The sequence below is a fragment of the Propithecus coquereli genome, unplaced genomic scaffold, assembly GCF_000956105.1.
Source record: "Propithecus coquereli isolate 6110/MARCELLA unplaced genomic scaffold, Pcoq_1.0 Scaffold53, whole genome shotgun sequence".
Taxonomy (NCBI): Eukaryota; Metazoa; Chordata; class Mammalia; order Primates; family Indriidae; genus Propithecus; species Propithecus coquereli.
The window spans coordinates 624,776-643,128 of NW_012151174.1; the positions used below are offsets into that span (position 1 = coordinate 624,776).

Consider the following 18,353-nt stretch of genomic DNA (forward strand, 5'->3'; position numbering starts at 1 on the left):
TGAGAAACAATTATATTTTCCAAACAAGATGGTTGTGGGTCTCCTATATTTCCTCTGAGTTCTGCTTGTAAATTGGCCTTTTCCTTTCTGAGTTTGTCTGTTTCTTGTACTATATTATCTTATGCAGCTATTAACACATTGACTGCCACACTAGAAAAATATGTTTTTCCTTGGACCCTTGGTGTTTTATCACAAAAATAGAATAAAGACTTCCAAACAAAACAATCCATTATAATTTCATTAAAAATTTGTTATTTTTTTATTGTTTTCTGAGTATGAGTTATATGCAACTTGAAAAATAGTTTGGTGACTCCCAAGGTAAAGGGATGTGTGAGTTACACATGCTTCATGAGGCCCCAGGGTCAAAACCAGCGTGAGTTAAATACAACTCTCATGGCAGTTAATGTGTTAAGAGCCAGCTGGCACTTTCAACCCTGGAATATCTCTTTGCTCAAACCCAAAGTTTATTAGGTAAAGTTTCTACCTTCAACGTAACCAAATACGTTGCCACTACGTAACATAGATCACCCTTTTCCATCCTTCAGTAGTTGGTTGCCTTGATACTTTTCACCCCCACTAACAATTTCTCTCTGCCCTCTTCCAGGTCGCCAAACCAGAAGCACATAGTTTTGTTATGGCAGTACTCTACATCTGGGTACTAATTTATGTATCAGTTTTTAGCTATCTATTGTCACAATAATGCTGCAGATATACAACCACAAATCCTCAGTGACAAATAGCAATACTAGTTTATTGTCCATGTGTCTGGTGTAGCTTGCTAAGTGCCTCTGCTAATTTTTGCTTAATTTTTCATATGTTTGAGCGTAAACTGGCTGATGGCTTATCTAGGATGGCCAGAGCTGGCATGACTGGAGTGACTTTGCTCTGCTCCGTGCATCTCTCCTCCTCCAGAGGATGAGTGAAAAATGTTCTCATGACAAAGTAAAGTTGCAAGAGGACACGTGGAAGTGCACAAGCCTCTGCTTGTTTCATATTTGCTGTTTATCTTTTGCTAAACTTCTGTGTGCATTTCTTTTAGGTATATACATAGTAGTGAAATTTCCTGCAATTACCTTTAAATGTATCAGCACACCTTACTAAACAAAATCTAAAGTTAGTAATCATCTCTACTCTCTTCCCTAGTAATATAAGGAATGTAGAACACTTTGACTCTGAGCAATCTTATTTTGTTTTTGTAATTGTGAAGCCTTATTTATTTTATTTATACTTAAAATTATTTTTTATTTTTAATTGACAGATAATCGTACTTATTTGTGGGGTACAATGTGATGTTTCAATATATGTATACATTGCACAATGATCAAATTAGGGTAATTACCATATACATCATTTCAAACATTTATCATTTCTTTTTGGTGGGAATGTTCAACATCCTCTTTTAGCTATTTTACGATATACCTTATTGTTTGACTGTAGTCATCCTGCTGTGCAGTAAGTCACCAGAATTTATTCTTCTTTTCTAATTGTAACTTTGTACCCATTGACCAACCTCTCTTCATTCCCCCTCCACTCTCCACCCTTCCCCTCCCTAGTCTCTGGCAACCACTGTTCTATTTACTACTCTATGCGGTCTACTTTTTTAGATTCTGCACATGAGTGAGAACATTTAGTATTTTTCTGTCTGGCTGGCTTATTTCATATAACATAACGTCCTCCAGATTCATTCATGTCGTCGTGTTTAACAGGATTTCATTCTTTTTATGGCTGAATAGTATTGTACTGTGTATACATGCCACATTTTCTTTGTCCATTCATTTGTTGATAAACATTTAGGTTGATTCTATATCTTGGCTGTTGTGAATAGTGCTGCAATAAACATGGGAGTGTGGATATCTTGTTGACATACTGATTTCCTTTCCTTTGGATATATGCCTGGTGGTGGGATTGTTGGATCATTGGTATTTCTATTTTAAATTTTTTAGGAACCTCCAAACTGTTTCCCACAATGGCTGTACTAATTTACATTCCCACAAATAGTGTGTAATGATTCTCTTCTCTCCACATTCTAGCCAACACTTGTTATCTTTTGACTTTTTGATAATAACCATTCATTCTACCTGGAGTGCGATGATATCGCATTGTGGTTTTGATTTGCATTTCCTTGATGATTAGTGATGTTGAGCATGTTTTCATATACCTGTTGGACATTTGTATGTCTTCTTTTGAGAAATGTCTATTCAGGTTTTTTATCCATATAAAATAGAATTTTTTGTTCAGTTGTTTGAGTTCCTTATATATTTTGAATGTTAACCCCTTGCCATATGAATAGTTTGCAAATGTTTTCTCCCATTCTATAGGTTGTCTCTTCACTTTACCGATCATTTCCTTTGCTGACCAGAAGCTTTTAGTTTGATAAAATCTCATTTGTCTATTTTTGCTTTTATTGCCTTTTCTTTTGAATTCATATCAAAAAAAAAAATTCTTGCACACTTTGATGTCACAAAGCATGTCCTCTATGTTTTCTTTTAGTAGTTTCCAGTCTAACAGTTAAGTCTTTAATCCATTTTGAGTTTATTTTTACCTATGGTGAAAGATAAGAGTCCAGTTTCATTCTTCTGCATGTGGATATCCAATTTTTCCAGCGCCATTTATTGAAAAGACTGTCCTTTCCCCAGTGTGTGTTCTTGGCATATTTGTAGAAAATCAGTTAGCTGTAGATGCATGAATTTGTTTCTGGGCTCTTTGTTCTGCTCCATTGGTCTATGGGCCTGTTTTCATACCAATGTCATGCTGTTTCAGTTTCTATAGCTTTGTAATGTATTTTGAAGTCAGGTAGTATGATGCCTCCAGCTTTGTTGTTTTTGCTAAAGATTGCTTTGCCTCTTCAAGGTCTGTACAGTTTCTTCATTCTTTTTTTTTTTTCCAAAATATTAAGAGGGTAAAAACGTTTTTGTTACATGGCTTGAGTCAGGGCTATAAATGTGCGCATCACCCAGATAGTGTTCATTGTACCTGTTAGGTGGGTTTTTACCCCTCTCCTCCTCCTCCTGCTTGATTTCCAATGACTTTTAGTTCCCTCCCTGCACTTGTGTGCCCATCATTTAGTTCCAATTTATTAGAGAATACATGTGGTGTTTGTTTTTCCATTCTTGAGATAGTTTTCTTAAGATAATGATATCTAAATCTTTCCAAATTGCTACAAAAGGCATTAATTCATCCTTTTTGATGGCTGAGTAGTACTCCATGAAATACATATACCGAGGACAAATGTTTTTGTTGCATGGATATCTTTTATACTGCTTAAGTCAAGGTTATTGGTGTGCCCATCACCCAAATAGTGTTCATTATACCTGATAGGTAGGTTTTTACCCTTGCCCCTTCCTTTCCCCCATTCTTGGTTTCCAATGACCTTTACATCTTTCTGGGCCCACATGTGTCCAATCAGATTTTATTTTAAGGAATCGTGATTCCTCTCCCGATAGCTTAAGCTTAATGGCCTAATTTTTTTTCTTTTCTTTTTTTTTTAATTATTCCAGGGTTTTGTGAGGGTACAAACATTATAGTTACACTTTATGTCTTTACCTCACTCAAATGCGGGTTAAAGGCATGCCTTTCCCTCCCTTTAGTGCTCCCCGTGTCCTTTAATTTTTGATTCTGAGACTGTAGTCCTAACCTTTGTTAAATTTCTAATGCTGAAGAACTTCTGAGTCAAAGATTTTCAGCTTTTTTCCAAAAGAAAATGCACGTGGATGATCACCTTCTGACACAGGAATGCTTCTTGACTCACGTGCTTGTTACAAAACAAGACATGACTTTGGAGTTTCCCAGTACCTTCCCTCCACCCCTCCTTTGTAGAAAAACAGTCAACAAATCACATCTAAGCTGCCAACACATATCGGGAGATGTTTGAAGCTTGAGATCTGTGGTTTGTTATGAAACATGCAGTGCCCCGGGGTTTGAATTTCTTCCCATTTGGCCTTAGTTGCCTGTCTGCAGATTGGGAAAAGAGCAAGGAAAGGGAACAACCGTGGTAGTTAAGAGCATATCTTCTAGAGGCAGACAGATCTGGACACTAGATCTGTCTTTGGGACTTTTACTTGTTAGTTGAACCTTATGGTTCTGAGTCTCAATTTGCCCACATGTAAAATATGTATAATCATGGAACCTTTATCACAGACTTGTGAGGATTTCATAACATAATCCATGAAAAGTTCCACTTAGCACAGCCTCAGGCATGAGGAAGCTCAACCCCCTGGAGCTGTTGTTCTCGTTTCTACGTACCGTTCTCGTTTCCTCGTCCCCTGGACTGTCCCCACCTTCATCTTCCTTATTCAGCCCTTCCTTGAGAGTTTTGGTTAAAGGGTCCAGGAAGAAGATGACATCTCAGAGGCAAAGCTCACACAGTTAGGGTATGTAACGGACATGCACCTGTTTGTTCTCAGACCCATTCCTTCCCCTGCTTTTCTATCACAAAGGACTGACACTGCAACTAATTCTGCCTTGAGGGAGGAAATGTAGGAGAACGTGGCAATTTGGGTCCATTAGGAAAGGATTTTGAGATCAGCACATAGGTATTTGGCGTATGTGGAAGTTTGGTGTCCTCTATTGTAGGAGGTTTTGGAAATGTCTATTTTTAGGAGGTCCTGAGGGAGGAAGTTTGGGATGAACATGGAGATTCTAGGCTGTGGATAAGGATACAACGTGGAGATTGGAGGGCTCTAGGGACCATATCTTGGTTATGAGGAAATCTTTAATTTTGGTGTTCTTGCACACTCTGCAGTCCAAATCACTGTCCTAAAATCCCTGAACTTCTTGGTTGACAGACTTCATGTAGGGAATCTTGATTGCCTTCAAATTTGTTTTCTGGCCCTGTAAATCTAGTGATCTCATCATAGACTTTGATTGGAGAAACAGGAGGAAGACCTGGGGTTTTGTGTGGAAAGTGGGAAGTCTGAGGGATTTGGGGACCTAGCAGAAGCTGAGAAATCTTCGAGAAATATGAGGGGGAATTTTAGGAATCCGAGTAATTTGGAAGGAAGGCAAGTCCTGCAACTTGGGGATTTCACAGATTCTCTGGATCTCAGAGGTTACCATGGACCCACAGATGGTCCCATAGGAACCCAAGGTTCTCAAGGCATTCTAACGGATTTTGGGTTGTCTCTGGGATTTCAGAGGGAAGGAATCTTCAGGATCTCTGGACTAGTTTCACAAGTGAAGGAGGAGAAAAACCTCTGTGGAGTCTTGAGGAATCTAACTGAGACCCAAAGGAATCAGAAAATGCCTATATTTTGCAATTTCTGTGCTTTAATAGAAAGAATGAGAGGTCTTAAAATGTTAAACAATTTTATTTGGCTCTGAGGGTCTCAGGGTCTGCAAAGAGTCCTAGGGATTAAGGGATCCGGGAAAGGTTGATGTCTAAATCAGCTCATGTTTCTGTAACAAAGGAAGGAACAAAAGCTACATTTGTTTGGGCACGAGCTAAATGCCTCTTCTGTGGGCTCTGACCTGGAATCAAGGGGTGTGGAATTCTGTGTGGTGCTGTATCCCACTGTGGTGGGACCTGCACTAAGTTCCAGTGCAAAGTCTCACATGCACTTCCCTCTCTCTCCTCCAAGCACACAAATTCTCTCTCTGGGCTACAATGTCTGGGGTTGGTGGAGGGGTGGTGGAGGCAATGCAAGTCTATCCTTCCTACACTCTTCAATGCATATTTTTTGTTGTTATGCTAAGACCAAGTACTGTGATCTTTCACCTGATTTTCTAGCTCTTGTGAAGGTGTTTCCTTGATGTTCCTGTGAGGGAATGATCACTGGAGGGTTCTATTCAGCCATCTTGTCTCACCTCCCCCCTCGAAGAGGAAAATTTTATAGGTTATTAAGCATGAAATGTCCAGTTTCCTTAAGTACCAAGTTCAATAGTTGATATCTCTGATGTTCCACTTTGACACTTCTTGTTTTATTTTTTTATTGTGAAGGTACATCCTCAGTCTTTCAAACGCATATTTTGGCTTGTGATTATCTTTCAAAAAAAATTTTAGAGCAATTTTTGTGAAACCATGGGTAAGTCAAAAATCTGTGTTATTTTCGAATATGAGTTCCATCATGGAACTCAAAATATCAACAAAGTGTTTGGGAAGAATGTGGCTAATGAACGTGCAGTACATCAATGGTTTGAGAAATTCCATTCTGGTGATTTTTATCTTGAAAATGAGCCATGTGGGTGACCTGAGACCAAGGTGGATAATGAGGAGCTGAAAGCTGCAGTGGAAGTGATTCCATCTCAACCTAAGTGTGAATTAGCAGCAAGGTTTGACATTACTGTTCCAATAATATTTGACCATTTGAAACAAATTGGCAAGGTAAAGAAGGTGGATAGGTGGGTTCTGCGTGAATTAAATGAGCTTCAGAAGAGAGATGGTCTCAAAACTTGCCTTTCTTTGCTGTCACAACATAAAGGCAAACCATTGCTACACCATATTGTTATGGTATTATCCACTACAGCTTCATGAAACCTGGTCACTTGATTACAGCGGATGTCTACTGCAATCAGTTGGATGAAATGATGAGGATTGCTTGTGATTAAGCAGTCAAGATTGGTCAATAGAGACAGGTCAATCATCTTGCAAGACAACACTCAACCACGTGTCACACAAACAACACTGCTCAAACTACCGAAGCAGGATTTGGAAACTGTCATTCACTGTTTTCACCAGCCCTTGCACCAACTGACTACCACTTCTTCCAGCCTTTGGACCACTTCTTGCATGGAAAAATATTCAATTCTCAACAAGCTGGGGAAAACGCCTTTTGTGATTTCATCACCACTTGCTCTCCAGGCATAAACAAGCTACCGTTAAGATGACAAAACTACCTACAGTTTACGTGCATACTTTGATTAATTATAGTGCTTCTTGTTAGAGATATAATAAACTACACATTTGATTCAAAATCAAACATTTCATATTTAATGACCTAGCATAATGATAAAAGGGTCAGTCCATCAGGAAGATATAATAATTATAAACATTTATGGACAATAGTATACCACTAAATTACATGAAGCAACTTGACAGAAATGAAGGAGAAATAGACGATTCGGTAATAATAATTGGAGACTTCAGTAGAACAACTAGACATAAGATCAACAAAGAAATAGAAAATTTGAACAGCAGCATAAACCAAATAGACCCAATAGACATCTATAGAAAACTTTGCCCAATAACAACAGAATAAACATTCTTCTCAAGTGCACATAGAACATTCTCTAGGACAGATCATAGGCTAGACCACAAAACAAACATCAATAAATTTAAAAGCGGCCGGGCGCGGTGGCTCACGCCTGTAATCCTAGCTCTCTGGGAGGCCGAGGTGGGCGGATTGTTTGAGCTCAGGAGTTCAAAACCAGCCTGAGCAACAGCGAGACCCCGTCTCTACTAAAAATAGAAATAAATTAATAGGACAACTAAAAATATATAGAAAAAGTTAGCCGGGCATGGTGGTGCATGCCTGTAGTCCCAGCTACTCGGGAGGCTGAGGCAGAAGGATTGTTTGAGCCCAGGAGTTTGAGGTTGCTGTGAGCTAGGATAATGCCATGGCACTCACTGTAGCCTGGGGAACAAAAGCGAGACTCTATCTCAAAAAATAAATAAACAAACAAATAAATAAATTTAAAAGGGTAGAAATAATACAAAGTATGCTCTCTGTCCACATGGAATGAAATCATAATAACAAAAAAAAAATCGGGGAAATTCACACACATGTGGAAATTAAACAACGCACTCCTAAATGACCAGTGGGTCAAAAAAGAAATTAAAAGGGAAATCAGGCAATACCTTGAGATGAATGAAAATGAAGATACACAACACAAACTTATGGGATGCAGCTAAAGCTTTGCTGCCATGACCACAGGCTTAGGGAACTCAATCATCAGAGGCAAAGCTATAGCTGGAAATGTCTATATTAGGAAACAAAAAAAAGAGCAATCTAAATCTAGAGCAAACTGAAGTAGTGAAATCATAAAGATTAGACTGGAAGTTAATGAAATAGAAAAGAGAAAAAAATAGGAAAAAAACAATGAAACCAAAAGCTGTATTTTGGTCACCTGCAGAGCAGATGGACCTCATCCTCCCAAAAATTTGGTTCAGATGTTAAGACTAATAGATGCCACACTAGAATAGTATGAAAAGATTTATTACTTACACAATTGAGGTGTCTCTGGAGATCAGGGCAGGTGACTCAACCATGTCTTCAATGGCTTGAGAGGACAAGGAAAGGAGACTGGCTTGGGTTTTTATGGTAGTTATCAGGGGCGGGGTGGCACGTGAGTTCGGGCATGTGTGCTGGGCTTGCATGGTTTGAGTCTCCTGCTGGTGCCAAAGGAGGGAGTAACTGGGCTTCCCTACGAGCTTGCTCAGCTGTGGGGCACAAGGGGAAGGGGGAGTGATGCTTAAAGGATGTCAGCCACCAAATATCAAAAAATGGAGTCAGACTCATTGTTAATACAATTTAGTATTGATGCTTGACTGATGACTGAAATGTGCTGTGTTTTATAATTGAATTTGAACTTGATGAAGTAATCCATTATGGTGCGCTAAGAGGCATGCAGCCTAAGGCCAGTAAGGGAGGTGAATATTCCATTGAGCACCTCGTTCAAGAGCCCAGTGTTGTGTGTTCTGAGAAGTGGAATGAGTGCCTTCATCACTGTCAGCAATGCTGTAACTCTGAAGCAGCAAGGAGTGCCCCCTAGTGAAGCCTTGTACTATGGCCTTGGTATATATCGAGACATGTTTTTTATTTATATTTATATAACGGAATAATATGATTTATATCTTGATATCTCAATTTATATTTTGGTATCTGTGAGGCAAGAAATTCCCAGAGTTTTATTTTTACCCCAAAGGTATCGTGTGGTTTGAATCTTCCATAGGCACCAAAGGAGAGAGAACCAGGGCTTTCTTTTTTTTATTTATTTTTTATTTCAGGGTATTATGAGGGTACAAACATTATGGTTACCCTTTACATCTTTGCCTCACCCAAGCGAGGGTTAAAGGCATGCCCTTCCCACTTACAATGCTCCCCGTGTCCTTTAGTTGTGGGTTTACCCCCCCATCCTCCTAATCCCTGGAGGGTATTACTGCCATGTGATCACCCTAGTGTTGATCAGTTAGTACCAATTTGATTGCAAGTACAAGTGGAGCGCATTCTTCCGATCTTGTGATGCCTCACTTTGGATAATGGGCTTAAGTTTAATCCAGGAAAGTATAAGAGGTTCTAGATCACTGTCATTTCTTTTTTTTTTTTTTGAGACAGAGTCTCACTCTCTTGCCTGGTGCGAGGGCCGTGGCGTCAGCCTCGCTCACAGCAACCTCAAACTCCTGGGCTCAAGCGATCCTACTGTCTCAGCCTCCCGAGTAGCTGGGACCACAGGCACGCGCCACCATGCCCAGCTAATTTTTCCTACATATATTTTTAGCTGCCCAATTAATTTCTTTCCATTTTTTGGTAGAGACGGAGTCTCGCTCTTGCTCAGGCTGGTCTCGAACTCCTGAGCTCAGAACGATCCGCCCGCCTCGGCCTCCCAGAGTGCTAGGATTACAGGTGTGAGCCATCGCGCCCGGCCCACTGTCATTTCTTATGATTGAGTAACATTCCATTGCATACATATACCAAATTTTAATAATCTACTCATGGATTGACGGGCACTTGGATTGTTTCCACATCCTTGCAATAGTGAATTGTGCTGCCATAAACATTGGGGTGCAGATGTCTTTATCATAGAATGTTTTGTGATCTTTTGGGTAGATGCCTAATAGTGCTATTGCTGGATCGAATGGTAATTCTATTTTTAGCTCTCTGAGGTATCTCCAAATTCTTTTCCACAGAGGTTGCACTAATTTGCAGTCCCACCAGCAGTGTAAAAGTGTTCCTGTCTCTCCACATCCTCGCCAGCATTTGTTGTTTTGGGATTTTTTGATAGAGGCCAATCTCACTGGGGTTAGGTCATATCTCATTTTGGCTTTGATTTGCATTTCTCTAATGATTAGAGATGTTGAGCACTTTTTTATATGTTTGCTGGCCATTATTCTGTCTTCTTTTGAAAAGTTTCTGTTCATTTCCTTTGCCCATTTGTTGTTGGGGTTGTTTGATTTTTTCTTATTGATTTTTTTGAGTTCTAGATAGATTCTGGTTATCAGCCCTTTATCAGATGTGTAGAGAGCAAATATTTTCTCCCATTCTGTGGGCTGTCTATTTGCTCTAATGACAGTTTCCTTGGCAGTGCAGAAGCTTTTTAATTTCATTAGATCCCATTTACTTATTTTTGTTGCTGCAGCAATTGCTTTGGGGTTCTTCTTCAAGAATTCCTTGCCTAGGCCAATGTCTGAAAGGGTCTTCCCAACATCTTCATTTAGAATTCTTAAGGTTTCATGCCTTAGGTTTAAGTCCGTTATCCATCTTGAATTGATTTTTGTGAGAGGTGAGAGGTGGGGATCCAGTTTCATTCTTCTGTATGTAGCTATCCAGTTTTCCCAGCACCATTTATTGAAAAGAGATTCTTTTCCCCAGTGTATATTTTTGTCAGCATCTACCCAAAAGCACAAAAGACATTCTATAAAAAAGACATCTGCACTCGAATGTTTATAGCAGCACAATTCACAATTGCAAAGATGTGGAAACAACCAAAATGTCCATCAATACATGAGTGGATTAATAAACTGTGGTATATGTATACCATGGAGTACTATTCAGCTCTAAGAAACAATGATGATATAGCACCTCTTGTATACTCCTGGAAAGCGCTGGAACACATTCTACTAAGCGAGGTATCCCAAGAATGAAAAAACAAGCACCACATGTACTCACTATTAAATTGGTATTAGCTGATCAACATTTAAGTGCACATATAACAATAACATTTATTAGATGTTGGGCAGGGGGAGGGGGCGGGGGGGAGGAGAGGACGGGCATATGCACAAACAATGAGTGCGATGCGCATCTTCGAGGAAATGGACACACTTGAAGCTCGGACTTGCGGGGGAGGGAGGGCAAGAGCATCATATGTAACCTAATCATCTGTACCCCCATAATATGCTAAAATTAAAAAAAAGAAATTAAAAAAAAAAAAGAAGTGGAGACAGAGGGCAGCCTTGTCTAGTTCCAAGAACCAGGACTTTCTTTACTGGTATTATTATTATTGAGACAGGGTCTTACTCTGTCGCCCAAGATAGAGTGCAATGGTGTCATCGTAGCTCGCTGCAACCGCAAACTCCTGTGCTCAAGTGATCCTCCTGCCTAAGCCTCCCAAGTAGCTGGGACTATAGGTATATCACCATGCCCAGCTAATTTTTCCATCTTTTTTTTTTTTTATTTTAGAGATGGGGTCTCTCTATGTTGCTCAGGCTGGTCTCAAACTCTTGGTCTCAAGCCATCCTCCCAAGTCAGCTTCCCAAAGTCCTAGGATTACAGGCATGAGCCACTGTGCCCAGCCTGATACATTATTATGGACTAAAGTCCATAGTCTACATTAGGGTTTACTTTTTGTGTTGTACAGTTCTATGCGTTTTGAAAAAGGCATATTATCATGCATCCACCATTTCAGTATCATACAGAATAGATTCTCTGCCCTAAAAATGCCATCTGCTCAACATATTTATCCTTCCCTCCCTTCTCCCCAAATTCCTGGCAACTACTGATCTTTGTTCTGTCTTCACAGTTTCACCTTTTTCCAGAATGTCATCTACTTGGAATCATACAGTATGTAGCCTTTTCAGACTGGCTTCTTTCACTTAGCAATATACATTTAACATTCCTCCATGTCTTTTTGTGGCATGATAGCTCATTTCTTTGTATTGCCGAATAATATTACATTGTGTGGATGTATGACAGTTTAGTGATTCATCAGTTCAAGGACACCTTTTTTGCTTCCAAGTTTTGGCAATTATGAATAAAGCTGCTACAAACATATGCATGCAGGCTTTTATTAGGATATAAGTTTTCAACTCATTTGGGTTAATAGCAAAGAGCATAATTGCTGGCTCACTGGCAAGAATATGGTTAGCTTTGTAAGAAACTGCCAATAGGTCTTCCAAAGTGGCTGCACCATTTCGCATTCCCACTCGCAATGAATGAGCGTTCCTGTTGCTCCACCTCCTGATCAGCATTGGTTTTGTCACTGTTTTGGATTTTAGCCGTTCTGACAGGTGTATGCAGTGCTACCTCATGGTTTTAATTTGAAATTTCTTGCAACATATGATGTAGAGCAACTTTTCTTTTTTTTTTTTGAGACAGAATCTCACTGTGTTGCCCTGGCTAGAGTGAGTGCCGTGGCGTCAGCCTAGCTCACAGCAACCTCAAATTCCTGGGCTCAAGTGATCCTCCTGCCTCAGCCTCCCGAGTAGCTGGGACTACAGGCATGTGCCACCATGCCCGGCTAATTTTTTCTATATATTTTTAGTTGTCCAATTAATTTCTTTCTAATTTTAGTAGAGACGGGGTCTCGCTCTTGCTCAGGCTGGTTTGGAACTGCTGAGCTCAAACAATCCTCCCACCTCGGCCTCCTAGAGAGCTAGGATTACAGGCGTGAGCCACCGCGCCCGGCCTAGAGCAACTTTTCATATGTTTTCTTGCTATGTGTATTTTTTTGGTGAGGTGTATGTTCAGATATCTTTTGTCCATTGTTATTTAATAAATCAGGTTGTTCGTTTTCTATTGTTGAGTTTGAACAGTTCTTTGTATATTTGGAATACAAGTCCTTTATCAGATATGTGCACTGCAAATATTTTCTCATGATTTGTGGCTTGTATTTTCATTATCCTGACAATGTTATTTGCAGAGCAGAAGTTTTTTCATTTTAATGAAGTCAAGCATCTGTATCAGGGTGAACTGAGTTGTTACTCCTCCTCCTCCCGCCCGCCCGCGCCGCCTTCCTTTCCCCAGCCTGCCCTCTTTCCTTAACCCCGCCCCCTCCCGCCAGCCCTGTCTGTGCTCCATCCCTCCCCGTTCGCCCCGCCCATGAGCCCTGCCCCCACACAGCCCTCCCTCAGCGAGGCAAGAAACTCATGGTATAGTTTCTTGGGATTGTAGCAAAGCCCACGTGCTTGGGAGACACGTCGATGTCCTCAGGCGACTGCGGGGACTTGAAGCGGAAGTTCTGCATGATGGCGGTGAGGAAGAGAAAGAGCTCCATTCGAGCCAGGCCTTCTCCAAAACAGTACCGCTTTCCTGAGGAGGACAGGTAGGAGGGGAGGAGATGAAGCCCACTGTCACTGCCTCCTCGCCCCACTACTGACCTCCAGCTGCATTCTCCCAGGGAGACTTTCAGAGGAGGCTCTAAACCTCTCTGAGCCTGTTTCCTTTGTACATGACTTGGGGTGATCTATGCCAGGCTGCAGCAATGGGAGGTGTAGATGGCCTTTGCTGCCAAATACACTCTCAAATGTGGCTGTTGTGCTGTCATCTCCTTTCTTGAGATCTGAAAAATTTGCAGTATCACCTTAGACAAATCTCTCATTTACTATGGGCCTTGATTTTCCCCATACCTTCCCTTTTGCCTGGGTGCAGGTACTTGGTGCTTGGTAGTTATGGGAGCCTCGGCTGGTTGGCTCAAGGGTAGATTCTAAGAGAAGTGTCCAGGCTGGAGAAAGATTCGAGGCTACAGCTCAGTGAGGGGACGAGGGAGGCCCCTGTTGGTGTGAACAGTGGCCTGCATCTCTTACCAATGGAGAAGGGCACAAAAGCGTCACTCTTCTTAAACTGCCCCTTCTCATCCAGGAAGTGCTGGGGATTGAAATCTTGGGGTTTGGAGAAGAACTTTGGGTCTTTGAGCACAGAGCCCAGCATAGGGAACACTTCGGTGCCCTGGTAGGGAGGAGGAAGGTGTATTTGTTAAGGCGGGTTGAGGGATTGGTGTGCTGAAAGTATATAAGGGACAAAGGGGGGAGTTTGGGTGCCCAAGGGGAAGAGAAATGGGAGGGATGGGAGCTGGGGTCCTCTAAGGGAGGGGCTTTTGGGCAAATAAGGTTCATGTCCCTAAGACACCAAGTTTGGGGACATGGGGTTGATTCCTCTGAGACAAAAAGTCTGGGGGAGACATGGGATTCAGGAGCCTCTGAGTGAGAGGTCCTTTTAGGCTGTGTGGGGACAGTACCTTGGGGAGGAAGAAGTCCCGAAACTTGGTGTCCTTGGTGACCCTGCGGGCCAGGCCCATGGGGATCATGTCTGCAAATCTTTGGATCTCATGGATCACTGCCTCCGTGTAGGGCATTTTGGCCCGGTCCTCAAACCTGGGCTGCCGGTTCTTGCCAATCACCCGGTCAATCTCCTCATGGACCTTGGCTGGGGGAGGAGGAATGTGCTTAGGTGTCCAGGGGTGTCAGAGCAAGGAAGGATAGTCCAAAAAGGTAAAATGTGATGGATTACATGGATCTATGCATGACATGAATGTAGAGCATTCAAAATAGACGTTGGCCATCTGCATTTTTGGAGCAGGGTCCAGTTAACCCGGTCATGCCAAAATCATGGGAGACATGCAAATTAGGAATCTTAGGTGATGATCTGGAGGAGCAGGCAGTGATCACTCAGAGGACTTAGCACTGGAGTGATTTACCAATTAGTTCAGACATTTTCAGTATTCTAGCAGCTAGTGAGACTCAGCTGATGCCTATCAGCTGACTATTGCCCTGTCTCTGGAGAGCAAGGTGTGTCTGAGGGTCCAGGGATCTGGGAGGGGTGGGGACATTGCACGAGGCTCAGAGCAGTTTTGGGGGTCTGTGGTCCTCTACTTCCCTCCCCCTCTAGCCTTACCCTCCACATCTGGGTGTTTCATGAGCAGCAGGAAGCCATAGCGCAGGGTCGTGCTGACGGTCTCGGTGCCCGCGAAGAAGAGGTTCAGCGTGGTCAGCACCAGGTTCTTCATGCAGAACGCCGTGTTTGTGTTCTTCTTCTCCTGCAGGGGGAGAGAGCTTTAGGGTGAGCTTAGTCCCCATGCCATTGGTACACTTCTGGGGCTTTTCCTATGGACCTACCTCTCTTAGATCCAGATCAAGGGTGGGAAAGGGACCCTAGATCCTCCAGGCTCTCTCCAGTTTTCAGCCTTTGCCCCAGCTTCTGGCTCTGCCCAAAATGCTCATGTTCTTTGCCTGGCTATCTGACCTTTAATTATCAGTTTAGTTGTCACTTTTCTTTTTTTAACAGAGACAAAGTCTCACTATGTTGTCCACGCTAAATTTGAACTCCCGGGCTCAAGTGATGACTCCTGCACCTGGCTAGGTTGTCACTTTTTACATGGTAGGAATATTTAAAAAGAGAGAGATAGAGATATAATGAGAAAGAAGGACAGAGACAGCAAAATTGAGTGAGAGAGAGTTAAAAAGAGATAGATTTTCTGACATGCACACACAGAGTTTCCAGCAACAGCATCCTATCCCTTCCCTAAACCTTGGAGCTTACTAGGGAGGAATCCCTTACCTTGATCCTTTAACCCTGAACTTCAGACTCCATGAAGCCCTCCCACCTTTCTTCACAGATGGGAGACTGACATGTAGAAGGAGGTGGGGTTCCTCCAATGTCACACAGCAAAGCCAGGTCACCTGTCTCCACAGGTGTATCTTATAACAAGGCTATGAAAGGTGAGAGACCATGGTGGATAAAGGTACCAGAATGAGTTAGAGAGACCAGGGTCTGAGCTAAGGTCTGTGGCTTCCTCACTGTGTGATCTCAAATAAGCCACATACACTCTCTTGGCCTGTTTCCTGTATAAAATTGGGACATGATAGAACCTATTTCAAGAGCTGTGTGAATGCGAAACAGGTGAATATCTTAAAGCACTTAACGCAGTGCCTGGTGCATAGTAGTGCTGTAGAAGCGCTTGCTACTATGATTCGCATGCACAAGTCCTGCCCATGGGCAAGGGCTCAGAAGATGGAACAGCGATGGTTACTGTAACCGCGGGGATTGTCAAGATTGTTATGATGGGGCTTATTTGGATGGGTCTCTGTTGTTTCTCCTTCTCCCCAGTCTTATTTCCCACTGCTGGGCTTTGGACCTCCCCACACTGGCTGCTGGGGTGTACCTCCTGCATGCGGATGAGAAAGGAGTCGATGAAGTCCCGTGGGGAGTTGGGATCCAGTGTGCGCTGGTTGTGCTCCACCTTCTTGGCTATGAAGTCTTCCAGTCCCTGCAGCTCCTTAAAGGCCTGTTGCTGTGGTCCTGGCAGGTGGTTCATCACTGAATAGAACATCTCATAGAGCTGGGGGTTGGGGAGAGAGGAAGGGAAAGGAAGGACAGCAGTCAGCGGGTAGGATGTGATTGGAGTGGGACCTGTGTCACTGGATTTAAAGGCACCTGTCCAGGTTTCTAGGAATGTAGGTGGGGATGGATAGGAATGTATTTGTATATATCTTCTCATGGGTTAAATGTGGGGGCCACTCTCTAGGAATTTAGGTGAGATGGATAGGGTCATATGTCTAGGTTTCAGATATTCAAGTGAGGTGGGATTGGAGCGCACATCTAGGTGTTCAAATATTCAAGTAGGGTTGGGTTCAAAGACACCTATCCAGGTGTTTACCTATTCAGGTGGGGATGCTATGGGGGGGTTCACCTGTCCAGGTGTTTAGGCATTCATGTGGGCTTGGCTAGAGACAGCTTTCCAGATAATTATTAGGTCTGGGTTGGGGGCTTCTGTACAGGAGTTTAGCTGTTAAAGTCAGGTTGGTGTTCAGATATTGAAGTGGGAGGGAATACCTGTTCAGCTGTTTAGGGATTCACGTGAGCTGCATAGGGGACAACTTTGTAAGATGTATGAGTGGGCAGGGCTGGGAGACACTTATTTGGGTGTTTGGGAAACAGTCTGTCCAAATATTTATGTGTTTAGGGGTGTTGGTTTGGGTACCTGTACAAGTGTTCAGGTATTTCACTGGGTCAAGTGGGGGGCACTTTAGATGTTCCAGTGGGCTGGTTTGGGACACCTGTGTAGATGTGACATGATATTGGTTTGCTGTACTTTGCTGCATCGAGTATTCAGGTATTCATGGGGTGGGCTGAGGTGGTCACTTGTCCAGGTGTTAAGATATTCAGAAGAACTCAGTAGGGAGCATCTGTTAGATAGTAAGGTAAGTTGGGATGAGCACACCTGCCCAGGTGAGAGACCTGAGTTGAGGGTATGTATCTTGCCTGTAGACTCTTTTGTGGGGGTGTCTGTTGCTATAGCCAGGTGTCCTTAGAGACTGAGCAGTGGGCGCCTATGCTGGGCTGTGATGCAGCTGTTCAGTTGTGGAAGATTGGGGGCTGATTTTGAGGGGACACTATCTGGAGGAGGATGGGGGTTTAGGGCACTTGTCCCCATGTAGGGGGTCAGTTGCAGGTTGTGGTAGGGGCACGGTAGGGCCGTGCAGGAACAGGTTACCTGTCCTGTGGCGGTAGCTGTGAACTGAAAGCTGCCCAGCATCATACGCAGCAGTGATAGGAATTCTTTGTTCTCATAGTCAAAGCGGTCCCCAAAGACAATGGAGCTGATGACATTGGAGACTGTTCGGCTCAGGAAGAAGGTGGGATCGATGGTGGCGCCTGCGGGGTGGGGCGGGTTGAGGGAGAGATGGGATTGGAGGGAGAGAGTGAACTTGGTGGGCTGATGCCAGTCTGAGAAGGGAACTGCTGTGATGGGCCAAGTTCCCAGCTCCAGAACCCAGAGCAGGAAACACAGAAGCCTTTCCCCAACTTAGTCCCCATGCCCAGCCAGAACGCGAGGTTCCTGGCGTTTTCCTTCTCGTCCCTTAGTAGTCCAGGGTCCCTTCTGCTCACCACGCGTGCCCCTGAATGCCTGAAGGAGGAAGCCCGCCTCCTCCTGGATGCGCTCTTCGATGCCCCGCTTGCCCACGCCAAAGTCCCGCAGCGTGGTGATGGAGAAGCGCCGCAGCTGCTTCGTGCGCTCACCATTACTGAACGCCACACCTGGGAGGTGAGCACAGGGGTGCAGGAGGTCAGAGAGCGGCCGGGGCAGGCCCCAGACCAGTTCCAACAGTTCCAAGGGTCTTCCAAGGGCAGGGTGGCTGTGGGATTGTGCAGAGAGACAGGGAGCGAGGGAAGAAAATCAGAAGGCAGAGGCAGAGGCAAGACAGATAGACAGACACGGGACAGGGACACTCAATGGAGGAGGACAGGAAGGAGGGAGAGGGATAGAAAGAGGGTGGAGGATGGAGGGAGAGGAGGTGAGATATGTGGAGATCTGGGAAGTGGAAGTAAAAATGGTGAAGGATTCTAAAAGTGAGCTGGAGAAGAGAGAAAACTAGGGAGAAACAGAGAGGGGCTGGAAAGAGAAGAGATCGTTACCAGGAGGTGGAGGCATGGGGATTTCGAAGCAGGAATCAAGTGAGATTGTAAGACAGAGGAAGGAGAAAGGGA

At 43.3% G+C, this 18,353-nt stretch overlaps 1 protein-coding gene across 1 annotated transcript in view; it reads right to left on the reverse strand.

Moving 5' to 3' along the window:
* Positions 1-12,770: 12,770 nt before the first annotated feature.
* Positions 12,771-18,353, reverse strand: part of LOC105820607 (cytochrome P450 2A13) — a 6,394-nt gene continuing 811 nt past the window's right edge. Inside the window, exons 3-9 of the mRNA XM_012657133.1 lie at positions 17,754-17,903; positions 17,359-17,519; positions 16,027-16,203; positions 14,760-14,901; positions 14,104-14,291; positions 13,673-13,814; positions 12,771-13,178 (exon numbers count right to left, since the gene is read on the reverse strand). Of these exons, the coding sequence (XP_012512587.1) occupies positions 12,997-13,178; positions 13,673-13,814; positions 14,104-14,291; positions 14,760-14,901; positions 16,027-16,203; positions 17,359-17,519; positions 17,754-17,903 (1,142 nt within the window). The 3' untranslated portion in view covers positions 12,771-12,996. The remainder of the gene's footprint in view (positions 13,179-13,672; positions 13,815-14,103; positions 14,292-14,759; positions 14,902-16,026; positions 16,204-17,358; positions 17,520-17,753; positions 17,904-18,353) is intronic.